The sequence below is a fragment of the Limanda limanda genome, chromosome 7 (genome assembly GCF_963576545.1).
Source record: "Limanda limanda chromosome 7, fLimLim1.1, whole genome shotgun sequence".
NCBI classification, from domain to species: Eukaryota; Metazoa; Chordata; class Actinopteri; order Pleuronectiformes; family Pleuronectidae; genus Limanda; species Limanda limanda.
Genome location: NC_083642.1, coordinates 1,720,250 through 1,742,400, shown reverse-complemented (window position 1 = coordinate 1,742,400; position 22,151 = coordinate 1,720,250). Strand labels below are relative to the sequence as shown.

Sequence of the window (22,151 nt, the reverse complement as noted above, 5' to 3'; positions counted from 1 at the left end):
TTCCTGAGTGTCGGCTGCATATGTGAGCACATGTGGCACCGCAGGCCCGCGGAGGGACGTCTGTCAGGAGGAGCAGATATAACCATCCTCATTTCTTATTCAGCGGAGCGCTGCTCGAGTCTCTCAGCTGCAGCAACACGCCTAAATGCACATGATGTCTCTGCTCATTAAGAGATGAACATGCATAGGAAGATTCTACAGCTTCAGAAAACTAGAGTCAGTGGATCACGAGGTTTTCTCAACACGTTCGGGTCACATCTCTGCAGAGTATTATCACTTCATCTCAGGGGAATCCGTCTCATCGCCTCAGTCTCACACTGCCCTCCCTCCTCCTCTTCCTCCTCCTCTTCCTCCTCTTCTGTTCTTTGTTCACATCAAAGCTACAAAAGAGAGCCAATCATGTTACTGTCCAGTCCGACTCTGGACTGCTAATGGACTGGAGGGAGGTAGGGGGGGGGAGGGAACCCCAGCTGAGCTCACAGTGGACGAGGCCAGCTGGTCCCCGGCCAGACCACGATGTGTTGTGGTCTCTAACGAGTGACACGCCAAACACACTGGGAGCCCTGTGCCGCTGATGGACTGAAGGAGCTGTGATGGAGTCTGAGTTTCACTGGAGCTCCGGAGACGAGAGGGAAAAGGAAGTGTCATCAATCTGCTCGTCCACGTCTCAACCACCTGCTGCAGTCTGCTAATGAATCACAACACTTATTTATTCATTTGTGGCAACTCAAACAATAATAATATGGGTTACCCTACACGTTGATTAATTACCCCCTGGTGGCTGGCTGCAGAATCGGTCATACACCCCACCTCCCATGTATTTAGTTGATGGGACATTGACCAAACTAAAGAGTCAAACTAAACAATAAATTTAAAGTTGTTTTTCTGTCATTTCAAACATCCTGAGACGTCCGATCCCAAGTGAAACAGCCTCGTCAGTTCCCATCTGGCTCAGGAATGCGTCTTCACCATCGGTAAAGATGGACGACGCGTCTCCACTTCCTCCAACTATTTATAAATGAAGCCAAGAATATCCCTGAAGCGAACGCTGCCCCCTGCAGGCTGGGAAGCAGCGATCAGGAGCTGTCGCGTAGTCAGGATCCTTCACACTGGTTTTATAGCTTGAATCAACTAATTAAAATCAAACCCTAACGGACAGATTCCTGTTCCTTCCAGGTCTGAACAAGGCCGACGGTTAACTGTTGCTCAACTCCTCTTCAACTGTCTGTTCCTCACTGGATCCGTGTGGTTTGACCTCCGACCCGCTCAGGTTACTCACATCCACTCTCACGCTGTCGGCAGTCACGCACGTACATACTGTACACATGCCCGGCCCGTATGTAGCTCACTGTGAGGTGTCAGAGGTCACGGGGTTACTGATGTCCAACGGCTGAAGCTAACTCACGCCTGCCTGAGCGGCCCGAGCCATTAACCCCGTGTTTGTGATGTTAAACTCTCTGAGCCGACGGACTGGGAGCGAGCCGGGCGCAGGGAGAGGCTGATTTGTGATGACACATCTTTGTTGCAGCTTCAGAAAGGAATGTGATCCCCACACACACACACACACACACACACAGACACACACACACACATAGACAAAGACACACACTGCACTTTACGGCATCGTCAAGCACACGAGGGGTTCGAGCTAATGGACTTCAAAGGGCCGTGCAGGGGCAGGATGGGGGGGGGGCAGGGGGTCAGGAGCCTTGAAGGCGGGGCGGGGGGGAACAACACAGATGTGACGCACAAGCTTTAACGTCTGAGGAAAGATTTAGATCATGATTTAGATCATTTAAAATACAGTCACAAAGCTCAGAAACAAGGAAAATCTGTCGAAAGCTGCTTTAAAAAACAAACAATTCCCAGGAATGGACAAGGAAACCGTTTATAAACATGTAAACAGGGGCTTTATTAATGTTAATGGATGGTTATTGATCTGTTATAACGTATTCATGAGGGCATGTTTTTGATTTGTTGATTTCATAACTCTAATTAACCTCTCACCCCCTTGTTTTAGGTTTTTTAATAATGTAGTCTGATATATCTACAACTTCCTGCCTATTTGACGATTTTTGGTTTGGCCCATCTGCTAACATGGTGGAGGCAGGAGTTATATACAGCGAATCAGTCGGACTGGACCATCTATCATGTGTTTATATACTGCGTACAAATACAGTTGGGAGTTCAAGTATTTCCACAAAAGAGCTGCAGCCTAAATCTATAGATTAACTACTTATTAACACCAATTACTGACTATTTGACAATTAAAACCATTCATTACTGAAATATGTGAGGCAGATATGAGGGAATCCCTTTTTTATGAAACCATTCACAGAGACAAACTTGACCTGTTTGCTCTCTGGGGTCCAGCCCAGCTCATCCGGACCCTCTGCATCCCACTGGGGGGGGGAATCCAGGACCCTTGAAAGCCACTTAGCTGGTGTGTGTGTCAGGCGAGTGCATGAGGACCATGTGGGGACCGTCTGGAGAGCAGGCGGACTTACCATGTGGTAGTTGATGATCTCCTGGAGGCTTTCCCCACACTTTTCCAGGAACTCCTGCACAAAAATAACACAAAACACTATTTAAACTCCAAAATACATAAAGACATGTTCTCATAAATGCAGCTGTGTTTATATTTGAGGATAAAAAGAGAGGAAGTTCAGGCTGTTACAAGGTAATACCCAAACTTTATTTCTGAATTATAGAATAAAGTCAAAGCTGGTTAATGTCACTGAAGGGTGCTTTTGAGCCGGAGAGGATATTTTTCCCCTTGAACCTTGTACGGGAAAAGAAACTGTAATTGCAGGGCTGATTCAGATCTTTTTTTACAATGGAAACTACAAATATGAACAAGACTTTAACAAGAAACTCACAATTAGTCACACGGCTCAGGCCAAGAAGGCTTTTAATAGCACTTAATGTGAGCGGAGCCGTGAGAAGTGAGTTTCCAGACCCGATCTGATCCTCACTTACTAATGTGTTAGTAATCGACTTCGCTCGCACACACACACACACACTCATCCACCACTGAGCTGTGGAGGAAAGTCCCAGTTCAACCGCAACAATCCCCCCCCCCCCTCCAGAGAAACAAAAGACCACAGAGGAGAACATCAGAAACTCACGGAGATCATCTCGTCCTTCTTGCACTGCTGAGACAGATCCCGGATCCCGTTGACGAAGAGTTTGTTGGCGCTGACGTACGCCTTCCCGGCCTCGATCATCCCGCTGCATAGCTTCACCAGCTGAGAAGAAACACACACATCAGCAAACTGCACATTTCATCACACACATATTGATATTAGCAGAGACTTAGTTACTGTTAAGGAGCTATAAATGGTTATGGTTTGTATTTATTCACCACTTAAAGCAATTCACGTTACAGTTTTACCATTCACCCATTCACACACAAAGTTCATCATACTCGGATCAAGTGCTGGGGATTGAACCACCGCCTTTCTGGTTACTGGACGACCCACTCTAATTTTTACTGGATATACAGACATATATTAAGTGATAGATGTTAATTCAGATGCTAGTATGAAGGGGAAGTTGTTAAAATCCTGTCTCTCCACTGCCGTTATAATAGAGAAATGACCACCCAGGATCTGTTTGGCAGGAATATAACTTCAGTTGGTTTCTGACACGGCAGGAAAAAGAAGAGCAGCCCGTCTGACTAACCCCGGCTCTCGCTGCCTGACACACACTGTGATTCAAAGTCAGAAGATGGACAGATGGAGCAGAGACACGAGCATCACAGGGGAAGCATCTGGCTGCTTCGTTACAGGGGAACTGGAGACTCGTGTTTTCAGTGAATCCTGTTTTAACACTGCTGCCACGTCACGTTGGAACAAGTTCTGAGCTGAGCTGTTCAACTGGACTGAAGGAGGTTACACTGCCTGATATGTAGAGTGACAGACGGGATCTCACCAGCATCTCACCAGCATCACACCAGCATCTCACCAGCATCACACAAGCATCTCACCAGCATCACACCAGCATTACACCAGCATCTCACCAGCATCTCACCAGCATCTCACCAGCATCTCACCAGCATCTCACCGGCATTACACCAGCATCTCACCAGCATCTCACCAGCATCTCACCAGCATCTCACCGGCATTACACCAGCATCTCACCAGCATCTCACCAGCATCTCACCAGCATCTCACCAGCATCTCACCAGCATCTCACCAGCATCTCACCAGCATCTACCAGCATCTCACCAGCATCTCACCAGCATCTCACCAGCATCTACCAGCATCTCACCGGCCTCTCACCGGCATCTCACCGGCCTCTCACCGGCATCTCACCGGCCTCTCACCGGCATCTCACCGGCCTCTCACCGGCCTCTCACCGGCCTCTCACCGGCATCTCACCGGCCTCTCACCAGCATCTACCAGCATCTCACCGGCCTCTCACCGGCATCTCACCGGCCTCTCACCGGCCTCTCACCGGCATCTCACCGGCCTCTCACCGGCCTCTCACAAACATCTCACGCCATCTTCCTGCTCCCAGATCTCACCAGATCTAACCAAGTTAACAAATACAAGTTTTCTGATGCTATCGTGCTGACCTGAATCCCCTCAGAGATGTCGTGAACTGAAACCATAATTAAATTTGGCCATGGGTTTGACTGCTGCCGTCGGTGCACAAAATATCTGAGGGAAATACTAAGAATAAAGATTAAAAAATAGCCACAATGAACACTAACTGTGAGGTTAAAAGAATCCTTCATGTATTTGATAAGTCACGTTCCCTTGAGCCTCTGCCACACCTCAATCTGTGATGTCACCGACGCCTCCAGGTGTGTTTTAAAGCGCTGCCGGTGCAGAGCCGCAGCCGATTGGACAGGATTTTCCAGTTCTTATAAATCCAGCAGGAGACAGAGCAGAACCCTAACCGTCTCCACTGACGACTTCAGAGCAGGAAAACAAACATGCTCGAACAGCAGGGGCTGGCATGGAGGAAAATCAGCTCTGCCAAACAAGATGTAATTTCATGTTTACCTCAATTGACCCGTTACAACGTGACTCAAGCCAACTCGTGCTTTACTGTACATCTGAATGGCTTCCCTCTGGGCTCACATGTGGTTGTGTGCACCAGCAGGGAGCATCAGGAGTCAGGGTTCCCTCCACAAACACCACAAATCTTGTCGGATTTTCCAGAACATTTGCAGAGTTATTAGAACTCCACAGCTGGTGGTGCTGTGGGGCTCCAGCTCAGGTGCTAGGATGATGTAACATTCATTTGAGGAACGTTCTAGTCGCCACATGATCTGATGTCTGTGTCTGAGTGACAAATAAATCCCATGGTTCATGAATGTCGTGATTTATTTATTGTCACGCTTTCATTTTTAATCAATTCACCAGCTTTTCCCCTTCAGCCTCTGAGAGAAACCGATCCAGGACCTGACAGCCACAGTGGAAAGTCTCTTACCTTATCTAGCTTGGCCTCGATCTCCACGACCTCCGTCTCCACCTCGTCAATGTTCGCCCTGAGACACAGAAAAGAGAACAAGAGAGGCCGTTAGTTCACGTGTTGGTTTCCAGTTACTTCATAACTGTAGAGAAGTTCCATTAAGGTCGTGCACTTCATTGGAAATCTGCCGCTCTGCAATCTGCTTGTGATTTCCTGTGGAGGTTGTTTTTTTTTTTTTACGAAATGCTGCATAAATCTGTGAAAGACAGACGCAACGAGAGAGAGAGAGAGAGAGAGAGAGAGAGAGAGAGAGAGAGAGAGAGAGAGAGAGAGAGAGAGAGAGAGAGAGAGAGAGAGAGAGAGAGAGAGAAAGAGAGAGAGAGTGTTCTGTAAAGAGGCTGAGACGCCGTCCGGGGAGCAGTTCAACTCTGTCAAAACAAAGTGACAGGCAAGGTCTCTGCAGAGGGATGAGAACAAGGCTGTCTGGTTTATCCTGCAGCCCCTGAACCCACCACCACACCCACCACACCCCCCCCCCCCCACCACCACCCCCACCACACCCAGCTGCCTCTTGAACCTCTGGGTGATTTACACACCCAGAGACTAACAGCTGGATGATGTCGCCCATTAGCTTCCCACACAAGTTGCAGCAGGAGGCGGCATGAGGATCGTAAACTCTGCCTCCGTGTCGACCTGCTAACAAACGTGTTCAACACGCTCAGAGTCAACACAATTGCGAATTTGGCAAAATATACGTGAATTATAAAAGACGCAAACCTGGTTACAAGAAAATGTCATCAAGTCGCAATTTACTTCTTCTACATGACATATTTGCTGTTGCAGTTTAGTCGAAGACGATCTCTTCCATCTGCTAATTCCAGAAATCCCAGTCTGTCTGTATGTGGCTCACATATCGGAAGTGGATTATTGAATCTGATGCAAACAGGATAACTCCCAGCATCGGTCGACAACTGACCAGCAATAATTTGATTTTGTTTTGTTTCTATTTCATTAAATCGGACCGACACAGACGTTCACAGACGTCACAGGTGCTGATCTCCGTCACAGAATCACTTCCTCTTTAGCGTTTGTTTGGTTGCTGCAATGTTTCACATGCTGCTTGTTAGTCACTGAGCTTTTATTTAGAAAAGATGTGATTTTTGGTTTAACTATTGTGTCGATTGCTCAACAAATATAACAACCCAATTCATTCATAACAGCAGTGAAGAAGATTATCCAAATGTGTATAAAAGTCACACAAGTGGACAGTAAGAACGCAAATTTTGTTTCAAAAACATTTGACGAATATGGTTCAAAAAACTGAATCCGTTTCAGTCTCGGGCTTCACTGCAGATAAACCAGGTAGGATGAACACAAAGTTATCTTTCTCTCTAACTCTTCACCACAGGCTGTTTATGAACAGAACGAGTCGTGCACCGGTCGTCATCGTCTCCAGGAGACAGGGAGGAGGGATCCTGGCAGATCTTTCTGACACACGCACTTAAAGCTAGTTTTTAATTTAATATCAAGGAGCCAGTTTCACAAATCACAGATCTACACACACACACACACACACACACACACACACACACACACACACACACACACACACACACACACACACACACACACACACACACACACACACACACACACACACACACACACACACACACACACACACACACACACACACACACACACACACACACACACACACACACAGAGAAGCTGTGTGATGAGAGTATCTGTGGCGTGTGTCGGCCATGCTGCCTGGCAGGATATAAAACTTGTATCTCATCTCTTTCTCTCTGGCCTCGGGTGGATTAGCTTTCCTGGCGGGGGGAGAGAAGGATGGCACATGCTCTCACGCTCCTCTCCAACCCCCCCCCCCCCACAGCTTCTACCATCCCTTTTCATACGGAACCGAGAGGGAAAGAAAACACTCCAGAGAGGAAATATCTGTCATAAGCTCCGGCTCATGCAGAAACTGGAACATACGTTCCCTAAATAATCAATATCGTATTATTCCACATGTGTTGTTTTAACCTCAGCTGACCTCCGGCCGACCGGCCACACCCCTAACCCTAACCACACCCAGGGATCATCTCACAGTGAGCAAAGCTGGTTCTGTTGCTGATGTCATTTTATGAAACTGCCCTTTTAATGTGATAATGCTGAGCTTAGTGGGCTCTCGTTCCCCCCCACACACACACGGCCTCTTCTGCAAGAACCAGGCTGATCTGGAAACAGTGTTTGGATATTTTATTTTCAAACATCTACTTTTTATAAATGACCTATTTTAACTAGAACAACCAGCAGAGGGTTTCAGAAGCAGTGATACATATTTAACCACAAAATTATCTGTATCTCTTACGGTGTGATACAATGAAGGTTCCTCTCCACGTACTTTGTATATTCTTTGTATATATAAGTCTATATACACATATTTATACATGTGTACATGTTATTATTATTATATATTTACTATTATTATTATATATACTGTTGCTGCCATTATTACTATATACTGCTATTATATTGGTATAATTGCTATCATATAAAAATATATATTATGTTGTATTATACACTATATATACTGTACTATTTTTATATACTGCCTAACAATAACATTACCATCATATCATCAGTACTATTACCATCATCTTGCCACTGCACCTTATCTACCTATTTATCTTGTGTTTCTGTTTTTATTCTTTCTACCTCAATATTTTTTATTTTATTCTATTGTATTTTATTGTATTCAAATATACCGGCTGCTATGACGACTTAATTTCCCTTCGGGGATGAATAAAGTAATCTATCTATCTATCTATCTATCTATCTATCAATCTATCTATATATCTATCTTGTAAACCTTATAAACAATGCGTTAACTATTTACTTCTTTATCTTCACCTCATTATGTTGTAAAACAGACTTTATGAATCTCCTCACAGAGTTTAATGCTGGTCCTATTTGCCTCAAGGCTCGTTTGTTAGACGTCATATTTCAAGAACACAATGGCTCTCGACAGCTGACTTTTAAAACCAAAGTGTTTGGTGAAGTGTTGCTCAGCCTGGAGGTCAAACTCCCCCCCCCCCTTCTCCCCCGAGGGGTCATAAAGTACATCTGAGGGGTCACGCGATGGTTAACTGAGCAGGAAAGAAGACGACAGAATGGTCCACACACGTGATTTGAATCGTTTTAAAGACTTTTCTTAAATCTTTTTTGTTTTAAATATAAGGTCACCAGTGGTCACCAGGCTTCTGAACCAGCTCAGCCTTTTTCTTTTAGGACTGAAACAGTTATTTTCCTTTTTCGATTGGTTTGTTTTGTTTGTTAATTAGCAGGATTACTCAAAAACTACTGGATGGATTACCACGGAACTTGGTGGAAGGAGGTTATATGGCGCAGAGAAAAACTCAAGTCTGTGGGAGGATCCAAGACCATTCACTTTTTAGTTTTTAAACATTTTCATTGATTTTTCGTGGATCTTTAGGGGCCTGAATATCCTTAAGTGTGTGTGGAAACTATTGCAGCTGTTTCTAAGGGTAGAGGAGTGAGCTCTACCGAGTGCTGCTCTAGTTCCTCAATGAAATCACACAAAACATCCACCACAGATTCACCAAATCACTTTCTGCTTTGTTCCACAAAAACCACCAAAACATACAGATTTTGAGTTTCCAGATATTCAGTCTAATAAAGATATGATTAATCCATCCCATAGTTACGCTCCGAAGCAACTGAACCGATGGCGCTCATGGTGACTCTATGATCCAGATGTGCAGAATCTGTCTCATGGCCCAGCTGCCCCCAGCTCCCTCAGGCTGTAACCCCCCCCCCCCCTCCTACTGTCTCACTGCACATGCCGACCATAATGGATGCACACAAGGCCCCCGGCCCGTAGTCACGGCAACCAACTCCTAAGTGGGCCGCAGAGGTCCCCTGATGCGCTCGTGATTTGACCCGTATTCACACCATGGGGGGGGGGGCGGTGACTCACAGGCGGCCTCTGTGACAGGAGATGACCATCGCTGCTCCATTAACAGCTCGTCAGGAGGAAACCGTTAACCAGCAGCGAGTCCACACGTGCTGCACACGCACACGAGAACGCCGACGTCACCGACACAAACATGCATGGCTGCTCTGAGCGGTTGCCATGGTGATGAGTTGAGGCTACATGTGGCTAACGCTAACCCTGTGAGTGAGCAGGACGGGTCTGGGATCGTTTATCCGACAGTTAAACGCTGGCGTGAAGAAGTGTAATAAACTGTGGGATTGTGCTGAGTGAGCTCCGGTGGTTCCTGCTGCTGACGGAGCGACCAGCGGCTGGGGGGGGGGGGGGGCGCTCGCCGGCCGAGGGTCTCAGAACCACCTCTGGAACTCACGACCCAAATAGAGTCTTGATTAGATGCTCTACTATTATTCTCTAAGTTTTTAAAATGACTTTGAGAGGTTTGTATCAGATGTAAACAACGAATTCAGACTCAAACCAGCAACAACCAATTATTTGACCACATGGGGGGGTTACCGCTGTCAGGGAGGTTACGTGGTCACGTGTTTGTTTGTGTATCATCGAGCAGGAATATTCAAACGCCACTCAAACGATTTCCATGAGATTCTGTGGCAGAGTCTGACACAACCCACGGAATGATTCCTTAAATTGTTTTTCACTTTCTTTAACATTGTGAGATAGAACGTCCTTCAACATTCTGTGGGATGGGAACAATGGATGCAGATTAAGGGGCGGGTCCAGTTGTCGGGGGGGGGGATTGTTGGGCCTTGACGGAGGTGCACGCTCTAATGAGTCACTGTGTTACTGTCAGTGTCACGTTTGTCTGGTAATTGGTCCTTAAATCACAATTAGAAGTTCTGGTTATTAGTGATTACAAGAAGCTAATTTCTTAACCTAGATCTTACGGCACTGAAATGATGTAGATTCAATAACAGAATTTGAAAGGATTCAGATTTTGGTTTCAAATGCTTTCAAATTTGGTCCTTAACGATTTGTAATATTTTCTAAAGCTCATGTGTGATGTGTAAAATCATAAGATTTAAAGAAACCAGTAACTTCGACAGTCAAATAAATGTTCTTGAGTAAAAAGAAAAATATAATTAGTAGAATTAAAACAAATTTCCTCACTAATGTACATATGACCATATATTTCAAATATGATATAAATACTTGAGCATATGTACTTATTCACTTCCTGTCACAGTGAGTCTTGGCTGCTGTGCGTGAGCCGGATGTGAGAGAGCGCTGCAGCTGGGCCCGGACGCCCCTGAGGCTTGTGTTTCGGGGGGGGGGGGGACTCCAGGCTGAAGAGAAGCTGGTGGTCCGGGTGGAGAGCGAGCAGGTGGGACGCCGACGACTGAGCCAACACCGGGTCCAGGTACTGACCCTGAACGTGCGTCCACCAGCTGCGGCTCGGGAGCTCCACCCACATCCAGACGCCAGCTGGCTGCGAGCGAATCAGCCGGTGAGTGATGCAGCGGCGCCAGGGGGGGGGGGGGGGGTCCGGTCCCGGCGCCGGCGAACAAACGAGCCCAGCTGTTGAGCCGACTCCATGCTCGCTTCCAGTGATTCCTCAGTGATCAGCCGACTGTTTGAGACCAATCTGCAGTTTGCTCTCCTCCTCCCACACATCTTTAATCTCATCTGAATTCAAACTCCTCCAGGGAAGGTTTGGTCTGTTTGGAGCCTGAAGGAGGCCGGGGGGGGGGGGGGGCGGGGGCCGGCGTGGAGGAGGGGGGGGACAGGGTGGAGACAGGTCGGCCCAGTCTCGTCTGAGGGACCCATTGTCACAGAGCAGCTTCCTGTCTGGAGACAAGGCGACACTTTGTCACAATATTGATTTCTTCAGTGTCCTAATTGTGGCTGGAGCTCACGGGTGAGTGGCTGATTGGAGGCCGGGGGGGTGGGGGGGGGGGGGGGGGTCCCCGAGCGTGTTCCATTCAGCTGTGTGGAGCAGCAGCTCTGGTTATTCTTAGCTACGTGGCCCTGCCCTCCTCCTCTTCCTCCTCCTCCTCCTCCTCCTCTTCCTCCTGCAGATCACTATGTGCACTAATGCAACGCCAAATATACTCACTGCATTTTCAGAGGAATAACTATTCACTCAGAAATAAGTCACAAGAAACGTTACTGTGGTGAGAGTACTATGATATTTATTAGGGATGGGGGGGGAAAATCGATTCAGTTACAAATCGTGATTCTTGTGAATGACGATTTTAAATCGATATGCTGCCTCCCAAATCGATTTAAAAAAAAAAAAAAAAAAAAACATATTTATTTATTATGCCGGGGGGGGATATATTGGGTGGGCAACATCCCCCCAGAGCAAGTTGACCAGCTCTTGTTTTTGCACAAGAATCTAAACGTACCCAAGCACTAGCTTTGCATCGGCTACATGCAAACAACAATAGACTACTTTTTGTTTATTTCAAAGTTTATATTTCAAGTAAACTTTTATTCATTCTATTTAATTTACCTTTTATTTATTGTTTAAAAGTAGCCTAAGTGGCATACATTTCTTAATCTGTCAGTTTGTGTGCAGTTGACAGGGGCTATACAATAATAGGGAACATTTTTATTTATTTTCTCTATTGGCTGCCCGGCAGTTATTAAGTTAATGTTTATATTTGAAATAAAACTTGTAAAGCTCTAAGTGAATTTGATTGTGTTGTATTTGAAGGAATGATTCAACATTTTTCCATGGTCCAGTATTTAAAAAAAAAAATAACCAAAAGAAATCCCAGGAAATCGTAATATCGAATCGCAATACTTACAGAATCGCAATACATATCGTATCGCCACCTAAGTATCGTGATAGTATCGTATCGGGAGGTCCCTGCCGATTCCCGTCCCTAATATTTATAGTATTACTATAGGACAGTATTTAGGTTCCACTGTACTTTTTTTACCATTCAGGGTTTTGCAATCGATACAAAACAATGTTATACGACCGTTTTACACAGCGTCTTACATTTCTATCATTTATATCATCACACAAAAGCAACTTAGACTTTATTTGATCATGTTATTTGAGCTGAATGTGCGCTGGCTGGTCGTGCACCTCCAAACTTTTTAACTTCACAGAGACTACATGAGACATTCTGCAGGAAACTAGAGTTTGTGTTTCTCTTTGTCTTTTTCCTGTTGTGTTGTTGTGTTGTTTCTCCCTCGTGCCTCAGAGGCAGAGAAATCCATGTTTTCACTTTTCCATACATTGTGTCGCTGCTCATTGAATTGATTTATCGAAAAACCAGATCGATGAATCCTCACACCCGTAAAAACACATTAGTTAATGCACCATTATGTGACGTTCAAGGACAGAAAGCTCGTCAGGCACAGCTCAACTAAAGAGGGATGGGGGGGGGGGGTTTACCTGCCCGTGCTGCAAGGCCTAACTTTGACCTTATGACCTCAGAAAGCCTCTGTACTCCTCCTGCTGGCGTCACATTTACATCATCATCCCAAGAATTTAGGGTTTTACAATGCAGCATAATGTGAAGTAACCCAATCCTGATGCATTGAAGGTGCATGGTGAGTTCAAATGTCTCCGGTAATCCCCCCCGCCACCCCCACCCCCCACCCCCCCAACATGTGTTCAAAGCTCTGACTATTGTTCATAAGCCGAAGCTTTTATTTCCACTGGAAGGCTTAGATGTGTCCCTCATACTTAGAGCGTCCGGGACTCGGTTCTGAGGGAGGAGAACTCGGCTGCTCTATAAACACTGATCACATTTCTGCACTGAACCCCCCTACGGCACACTCCTGCTCTAACCCTAACCCTAACGGCTTCAGAGATAATTACTCATTAATGCCTCGATCACACCGTGGTGCAGGCCGGAGCATCAAGCAGACGCTGGATGAATAGATTCAGAACCCTGGATACCATCATCCAGAGGTCAGGGGTTCAAAACTCTGTGAAGAAGCAACGTGATCACTAGTGACCGAGCTCGTCCTCGAGGTAAAGACTAAAAAGAAGAGTCTCCTCTCTCTCCACGATGAGAGGCCATTAAACTTCTGACCAGGACAGAAGCAGGAAAGCTCAGACTCCACGAAGAGAACTACAGAACCACAGTTATATGAGATTCAGACCTAAACAGACGAATGCAGATCTGAGAAACGATCACTATTCGGCTGATTCTGCTGCTGCGAGCAAAGAGACGACTCTGTAATGTAAATGAGATTAGACAAGGTGTCTCAAAATAGATGTGAGTGCTTCAGCTTTTTACCTCTTTTTACCACGAGTTCAGGCCCCACTTTAAATTCAGAGCAGAGGAAACTCTCCCTTGCTTTTTCTTTCAATGGCCACTTTTGGTTTTGCAACAAACTTAATAAACGAACTGTCTGAAAATCAGTTGACAGGACCTGACACTGAAAACCAGATTGATTATTATTCTTTTATATTATGAATGCTTTGATCCGTGGAAGATTTAGATTTATAAAACCTTTGCACAGCCTAGAATGTTTATATCAAACCAATGAAAAGTCTGTAGACTGTACGATGGACTTTCCTGCCTCCTCCATGTTACTGGATGGACAAAACAAAAAAGTCAAAGTACACTAAAGTGTTCATTTTTCCGGTAAGTTTGGTTTATTGATAATAAATTGGATTGGACAAATGAGTGCAGGACCTTGTGACCCTTTGCCTCATCACTGCTGTGCCGACTCTTTGTTTCTCAGTGTTCATATCTGGATATATTGGCTTCATTTCTGCATAGGTGTGAGATTTGGAGACGTGTCGTCCATCTGTATTAAGGTGTAAAGGGCCGGTACGCAGAGATGAGGCCAGCATGGGAAACATCTAAGGCTGAGAAGACTGGAATCATCTTCCACCGTTGTGGCTTCACTCGGACGAATCCCCAGGAGCCAGAGCAGGGAGAGGATCTGCATGTGGAGCCAGCCGAGCTTCTACTGTAACCGGCCGGAGTCAGAACATCGATCATCCAGAACGTTGTCTGGACTGGAAACAATGGGATGGAAGAATGTGAAAGAAGAGGGGAAAGGTAAAGGAGTGTGTCTGCAGAGAGAGAGAGAGAGACGAGTGGGAACTGGAGTCTGGATCGTTTGTTCCCGATCCCCGAACGCACACAACCTCTCCAAGATCAACTCCACTCCTGTTTTCTTTCTCTTGGCGACCGGGGGAGTTCTCCACCTCAGATGACCCGTCTGCCGGCTGCGGCTGAACTTTTGCCTGTCTGCTCCCGACACGTCCTCCCCCCCCCCCCACCACCTTCCCTGCCACACCCCTGCAGACGGTTGGCAGCGTGCTGCGTCTCTGCACGCTGCCGCAGACCACAGCTCATAAATCCTGAGGGAATAAAAAACCCCAAGAGGCTCCTCAGAAATCACCCTGAAAACACCGAGAAACACAAAGTCAGAAACTCGTTGGGATTTTATCTTTTTCACTGAAGCCACAGACAGAAGCAACGTGTAAAATATATATTTCAAGTGTTTAAAATGAAGCCTTAACCGAGGACTTTTCCACGGCCAACACCAATACCACCAAAGGCTGACTGCTTAATGCCAGTGTAAACTGTTTGACCTTTGCCAGAAACGACAAATGCTCAGTCGTCACCATGATTTTTTCCACATTGAAATAAAGGTTAGATTTTCACATAACACATTAATCACTCAGGAAGAACAAGAGCGACTCAAATGTTCATAAAAAGCAATAAAAGAAATGAGAAAATACGTTTCATTGTGGGTTTTACCAACTGATTTTTGGAGTCTTTCAACTAGAAATACAGGTTTTTCTGTTAGAAATCTGAAGTCAAAGTTAAAAGAGTTCATCTCTCAGACTTTTCTTTTTGAAAGTTTTCACAAACTGAGTGGAAATCAACTGATCTTCACTTGTATAATGTGTGGAAATGTCCCTTTAAGATCCCTGCATGAAAATAAAACATCTTTCACGCTGTTTGTCAAACAAAAGAAAGAAAACCAATAAAATGAAACATTCTCTCCACTGATACAAACTCTACAATATTCTGATATCCTGTATCAGCAGGTCAGTGTCTCCTTGGACCTTGAACAACACATGTGCATATTTCCAGATCCTCCCTTGGCGAGAGACATTAGTTCTGGCGCTGTCCGACGAGCGGCAGGTTCCCAGGCAGGTCGACCGTCCCTGAACACACCACTGGGATATCATCCCCACTTCAGCTGAACAGATGAACCCCCCCCCCCTTCCCCTTCTCAATATGCATGGGAAGAAAATAAGACGAGAGAAAATCTTTCTGCAGAAACAAAGAAAACTTCTGCAGCCAAACTCGTTCCTGCACAAACTCCTGCCGATGTTTCACCAGACTGCAGACATGTGCAGTGCAAAAGAAACAAGTAGATTAACCAGAACCTGGATTTAAAAAGGATTGGGACACAAAAATGACTGACCTGATGGTGGCGCTAGAGGGTAAAAGGTCAGAGGATCATGCAAAACAACATTAATAAGTATAAATCACGGATGGAACCGTGAATTTCACACAGTCCGACTGCAGATGTTGAAGCAGATCATCAAAAACCCATAAAAGTCAACCTCCATGTCAGGGGATCAGCCGGGTTCATCCTCAGAGGATCATTAATCTGCTTACACACGATTTCATGGCAAACGTGTAATTGTTGAAATCCGAAAGCCGTGGACTCTGAGACTTATTTAAACTCAGATGATGCGTTCACTGACCAACCACGGCTCTGCATCCACAGCCACAAGTTTATAAACTCACAGCTCGTTGACTCATGCAAACACACACTAGACCCTGGAGTCCTGACCCCGACGCTGTGAGAGAGTCCCTGCCCCTGGGGAGCGAGCAGCTGTCCTGACCCCCCCCCCCCACCACCACTACCACCACCACCACTCCCATGTTCTAATCCCACTCCAGGCTCATGCACAGAGCTACATACAAACTAGAAGGGGGTTCGGCTGCCAAGAGAAAAAGCAGAACGTGACGGCTGCTGCTGACTAACACCAACAGCTGGAGGACTCGTTTTCCCGCTCCTTTTGAAATCCTGTCCACCGAACCCGGCTCCACCAGGACAACCAGGACAAAGACATCCACATAATTTGGATTGAAGCAAAAATACACATTTACATGAGTTGTAGCAGATGATAAAAGGCCCTTTCAAGTACAAGATATGCAAATGTGACAATCACTGCTGCTTTCTGCTCCTTGAAGTTTGTTTTAAAAAACCCTCAACAACACAGTTTCCATTTATAACTCATCAGCTCAGGGACAAAACATCTGCATTAACTAATCTTCTGCTCAGATTAATTTAGGGGAACAGGACCCAAGTGAAGCCGGAGTCATTAGCTCGATGTTAAAGCAGAGTTCTTCTGCTTGAGTAGAAGATATGAACGAACTCCACAGCTTCAGGCCCTGATTACAGTGATGTGGCAGAAAGTTCCTCTCCTGCAGCTCAGGAGTTGGATCTGTGAGGTTTTTCTTTCCTGTGTCAGCCTTTCCACTAATATTTCAGAGTTTTAACTATGGGTCAGCTTTGGAACAGATGTCCTCTGCACAATATCGCCTTTCATTACGTGGCTGCAGAGATCTCAGTGCTGGAGAGAGTCAGAGGAAAGACTCAAAGCACATTTTTCAGGGTCTAATTAAACAGATAAGAGAATTATCACGTCCAAGTGGGATTTGATCAATGGTTCTTGGGTGTTATATTCGATGTTGGAGGACAGGACAGCGCCCTCAGAAGAACCAAGACTACTGAGGTTTATCTGGGAATCACGGGAGGATTAAAACCTGTGTGTCCAGAGGACGTGTCTCTGGCTGAGAGCCTGAGGATGAAGGTGATGTAGAGGAGGTGTGGAGGAGGTGGTAGAGTAACATCCTCACTGGGCCACACTTCAATTAACAGATCTTAATCTTCTATATTACAGTGAATATAATATCTTTGGGTTTTTGATTGTTGGTCGAACAAAACAAGGAGCAAGAACAAGTCGCTTTGGGAACTTTAATCTGAAAGTGAGATGGTTAATTCTACATTATAAACCTGAAAGTTGAATCCATTTTGGGTGATTTGTGAAGGATCTGAGGATTTTCCCCCTGTTTAATATGATTGTAAATCCGCTATTTGAGTTTAGGACAGTGGGTTAAAGTTGGGTTGGGAAACAGTGACGGAACTTCTCACTATATTCAGACATTTTTATTACGTCAAAGATGAAACAGCTGAAGATAATCATAGCATTCATCGATAAAGAAAACAGCTGTTCTGCGGGTCAGAGCGTTGTTGGGTCAGAACGTCACTGGAAGCCCATGAGATGATTCCACTCAATCCGCTGTTTAAAACCCAATCAGGCTTTGAAGAACCCTCTATTCTAAGTATACTGGAAAACGCATCTTGCAGAACTCTTGTGTGCATTGCAGACCTTCTCCGTGGACGCTGTGACTCCTCGTGTCAGCTGTGGAAAGGTTTAGAGATGTGGCGTCCGACCGTGAGGATGTGCAGACGAGGACGATCTGTCCCTTGAACTGTGATTTCAATTTAGTCTCGAAGTTTTAAACTCAATGTGGTCGCCTCCTCTCGCAGTTTTTCCACGCGGCCGTCCGTGCTCCTGAAAGCCTCTTTGTGGTTTCGAGCTCTATTAGCTACTAATAATAAATCCCCACGTCAGATTATCGGGATGTGTCCGCGACGACCGACGACACTCGCTCCGGACAAAGAGCTAAACCGACTGCACGTAATGAGACTCAGGGAGGAGAAGGGGATCAAACAGGGGTTTCAAGAAGAGAATGCAGCTGTCAATCTCAGGGTTTACAGGGAATCTGGCCATGTGCCGCCCCCCCACCCCACCCCACCCTGTACTTCCTGCTGACAGCACTGAAGCTGAGGAGGAACGCAGCTGGGAGAAAAAGAAAAGACGACAATGAGCGGGAAAGCGCCCGGTGACGTCCTGCGTGGCCTCGAGTTATTGTGGGTCAGCGATGAATCCATAAACAGCAACTCCCACTTCTGATATCTGCACAGGAAGAAACAGAAAAACCACCACAGAGGCTTCGCTTTCACTGTCGGGATAAAACACCAGCGTGAACCAGGAGGGGGGGGGGGGCGGAGCGGCTGTGATGCAACAGTCTGTAACTAAGGTCACATTCAAACCAACCACAGCATCTTCCTGCTCCACTCGAGCAACGGACGGGAAACGACAAGAGTTCAAACGACCAAAACAGGCAAAGAAATCAAACCATGGTTCAGGGAATTAGAGAAAGATTTTACATTTAAATCAGGGAAACTAGTCGAAGGTTAAACGTGATAGTTTCAGGCACAAGTGTGTATTTTCAGGAAAGTGCTTTGAAAAGTTGAGTGAACAGACAACGAGAGAGTATGAATTTGCAACTTTACTAGTTTAAAGTCCCTATTAGCTTCTTTATTTGCTCTAAAAAGTATTTAGTGTATGGGGTACAAAATAAAGAGTCTATGGGGTTTAGTGCCTTGCTCGACAACACTTTGTTTTGTTATCTGGATGAGCTAGGACACAAACCAGCAACCTTGCACTTAGTCCACAACTTGCTCTACCTCCTGTTGGTTATGAATCTAGAGGAAATGATCTCCAAAGATCTGGAGACAATAGATTTCTGTTTCTAAATCTACATCCAATTTGAACCAGTGGTAAAAATGACTTGACCTAATTAAACCTAATTCCCTGATGTAGATGTTGGCCACATCTACATCAGGGAAACTAGTCGAAGGTCAGTTAAACGTGATAGTTTCAGGCAAAAGTGTGTGTTTTCAGGAAAGTGCTTTGAAAAGTTGAGTGAACAGGAAACGTGAGAATATGAATTTGCAACTTTACTAGTTTAAAGTCCCTATAACTTTTTGTATTTGCTCTAAAATGTAGTTCTATATCTTGTATGAAGTATAAGTGGTACAAAATAAAGAGTCTATAGGGTTCAGTGCCTTGCTCGACGACACTTTGACTTGTGGACAGGATGAGCTAGGACACAAACCAGCAACCTTGCAATTAGTTCACCACTTGCTCTACCTTCTGATCCACAGCCCGCCCCCGACCTGTTGGTTATGAATCTATGATCTCCAAAGATCTGGAGACATTAGATTTCTGTTTCTAAATCTACATCCAATTTGAACCAGTGGTAAAAATGACTTGACAAACCTGATTCCCTGATGTAGATGTTGGCCACAAATAAATCACTGAAACCAGTCGAAGGTCAGTTAAACCTGATAGTTTCAGGTATAAGTGTGTATTTACAGGAAAGTGCTTTAAAAAGTTAAGTGAACAGACAACGTGAGAGAATGAATTTGCAACTTTACTAGTTTAAAGTCCCTATAAACTTTTTTAATTGCTCTAAAATGTAGTTCTATGACATTTGTCTGGATGAGCTAGGACACAAACCACCAACCTTGCAATTAGTCCACCACTTGCTCTACCTCCTGATCCACAGCCCCCTCAAACCTGTTGGTTATGAATCCAGAACCTATTATTATAATATTCATCATCCTAATGAATATTATAATCTCCAATATAGAAAAGAGACTGTATGCTTTCTCCAAGGAAATAAAAATAAACTATAATAAACAAATGTCATTATCGCATTTGCATCTGTTCATTACAGATGCCAGGGCAAGTGGTGGACTAAACTTTCAATTAGTCCACCACTTGCTCTACTTCCTGATGTTATGAATCTAGAGGAAATGATCTCCAAAGATCTGGAGACAATAGATTTCAGTTTTTAAATCTGGATCAGTGGTAAAAAGTTGCTGCTTATCTTCTGGGGAAGCTAAAAAAACAAACAACGCCCTGATGTCGATGTTAAGCAGTGAGGACGGAGACGACCTGATGTCCAACAGAGTCGTACCGCTGCATTCTGGGTAAAGGGGCGGGGGTTAATATTGGCTCCAATTAGGCGTTTTGACCAACCAGATGGGTGCAGTGGCCGTGCATAATGCAATGACAGCTCCATCCACTCCTCATCAGCTACATGGTGGTTGGGTCGTGTAATTAGGCCACCGCAGCCCGTGGTGGGGGGGGGGAGATGGCACTTCAGACCGGGAGGGGAGGGGCGGGGCGAGGGGTCGGGGTGGGTTCAACAATGATTCAACGCTTTACGCACGACGCCGTCATCAGCTTCCTGTGTGTCATCACCAGGGAAACGGATCTGAATGGACCGTCTCAGAATCCAGTGTCTGTTATTAAAATAGGATGTCAGAGCGCGTGTGGGGGGGGGGGGAGTGGGACGCTGTTGATCATCGGAGGCGTGGGTGGGTGGGTCGGGGGGGTAAAGAAAGGTCAGGATATGCGAGGTTTCTATCAGCTCAGGGTGGTCCGAGATGACTGCAGCTCACAAAAATGTCAATGAAGATATTCGGGACGAGGGAGACGAAAGAGAGAAAGAACACACACACACACACACTCTCACACTCTCTCACACACACACACACACACTCACACACACACACACACACTCAGAGGAGGCCCGGGCTGTGAGAACCCGGCCTGCACAATGTTCCATTGAAGGGAGGAAGACAATGAGGCCTACAGACGTCGGTGCTTCTCGCAGTTCTGTTCCTGGGCGGAACACCAGGCTGCCGGGGCAAAACAAACCCCCCCCCCCCCCCCGACACAGAGCAGAGCAGAGCCGGGAAGAGCCGCCGGTCCTTCAGCGTAGCACCCCGACATTTGGGTGGAATAGCTCAGTGAGGCGACGTGTCCGTGGTGCGGCCGAGCTGGGAGTCTTCCCGGCATATCTGTGGGCGAAACACGCAGCTTGGCTCGCAGTAGAAAGACATACCAGACGTGTGAAGCATGCGTCTCTTTCCTGTCTCCAGCGCCTGGGAGATGGAGCTCGAGAGAAACAACGGCTGGAAAAAAAACGACAGACGGCTCCCACGTGAAATACGCTGACACCCCGAAAAAAAAACACTCAAAACGTCTCCTGTTTTACATTTGATCCCAAAAAACTAGACGATACAAATCAAGCAGCCTGGGAGGAGGCGCCCGGGACAACATGTGGAGCCGGGGTCCGCCCATCGATCCTGGGAATGTCACATTCAGTTCAGCTGACTGGAGGAAAGTCAGAGGCAACATGTCGGACCCTCTCATTTCCTCCTGGGTTTTTCCACCAGGTGTTTCCTGTGGTGCCGAGTCAGCAGCGTGACCCCCTGACCCCTAACCCATCAGTCCCTGGGCCTGGATGCTGATGTCACTGCTGGGTCAACAGAGAACCAACCTGCACCCTGACATGAAGGTTTTTTCCACATCGCCCCCGGCAGGTCAACAAGTGAAAAGACAATAGCGGCTGCTCGTCTCTCTCTTTCCTTGTTGTGAGAAAAACTCAGGCAACAGTAAAAAAATCCAGAGAGACACTCGATGTACGGGAAAGAGCAGCGAAGTGAAGCTGAGCGTCCTCGGTCAACGAGGCTGAACCACGGCACTGGAGACGACTCCCTGGAGATCTGCATCTACAGTGGTTCAGAGCCGAATTACACAGCTGTGTGTGAGAAAGAAGCCGAGTGGAGTCGAGTCACGGCTCATCGGTGTCTTCACCAAACCACGGACTGAAGAGACGAGCCCAACAAACATCCACAGCAGAGAGGAAACAACCAGTTCAGAGGGATGAACAGAACTCAGGCCGATGTAGAGAGGTTTATAGAAGGATCCAAACTCCGGAAGATCAATCAATCAATCAAGTTTTATTAGGGCCCGAGCACAGACATCAAAGGTGTCTGGTGAGACCCTATTGAAATTGTAATGATTATTATT

The 22,151-nt window shown here is 46.0% G+C and overlaps 1 protein-coding gene across 1 annotated transcript in view; it reads right to left on the bottom strand.

Moving 5' to 3' along the window:
- acap3a (ArfGAP with coiled-coil, ankyrin repeat and PH domains 3a) overlaps positions 1–10,874 on the bottom strand; it is a 43,189-nt gene extending 32,315 nt beyond the window's left edge. The window contains exons 1-4 of the mRNA XM_061074054.1: positions 10,645–10,874; positions 5,443–5,500; positions 3,129–3,248; positions 2,508–2,561 (exon numbers count right to left, since the gene is read on the bottom strand). Of these exons, the coding sequence (XP_060930037.1) occupies positions 2,508–2,561; positions 3,129–3,248; positions 5,443–5,500; positions 10,645–10,874 (462 nt within the window). The remainder of the gene's footprint in view (positions 1–2,507; positions 2,562–3,128; positions 3,249–5,442; positions 5,501–10,644) is intronic.
- Between the last annotated feature and the right edge of the window lie 11,277 nt (positions 10,875–22,151).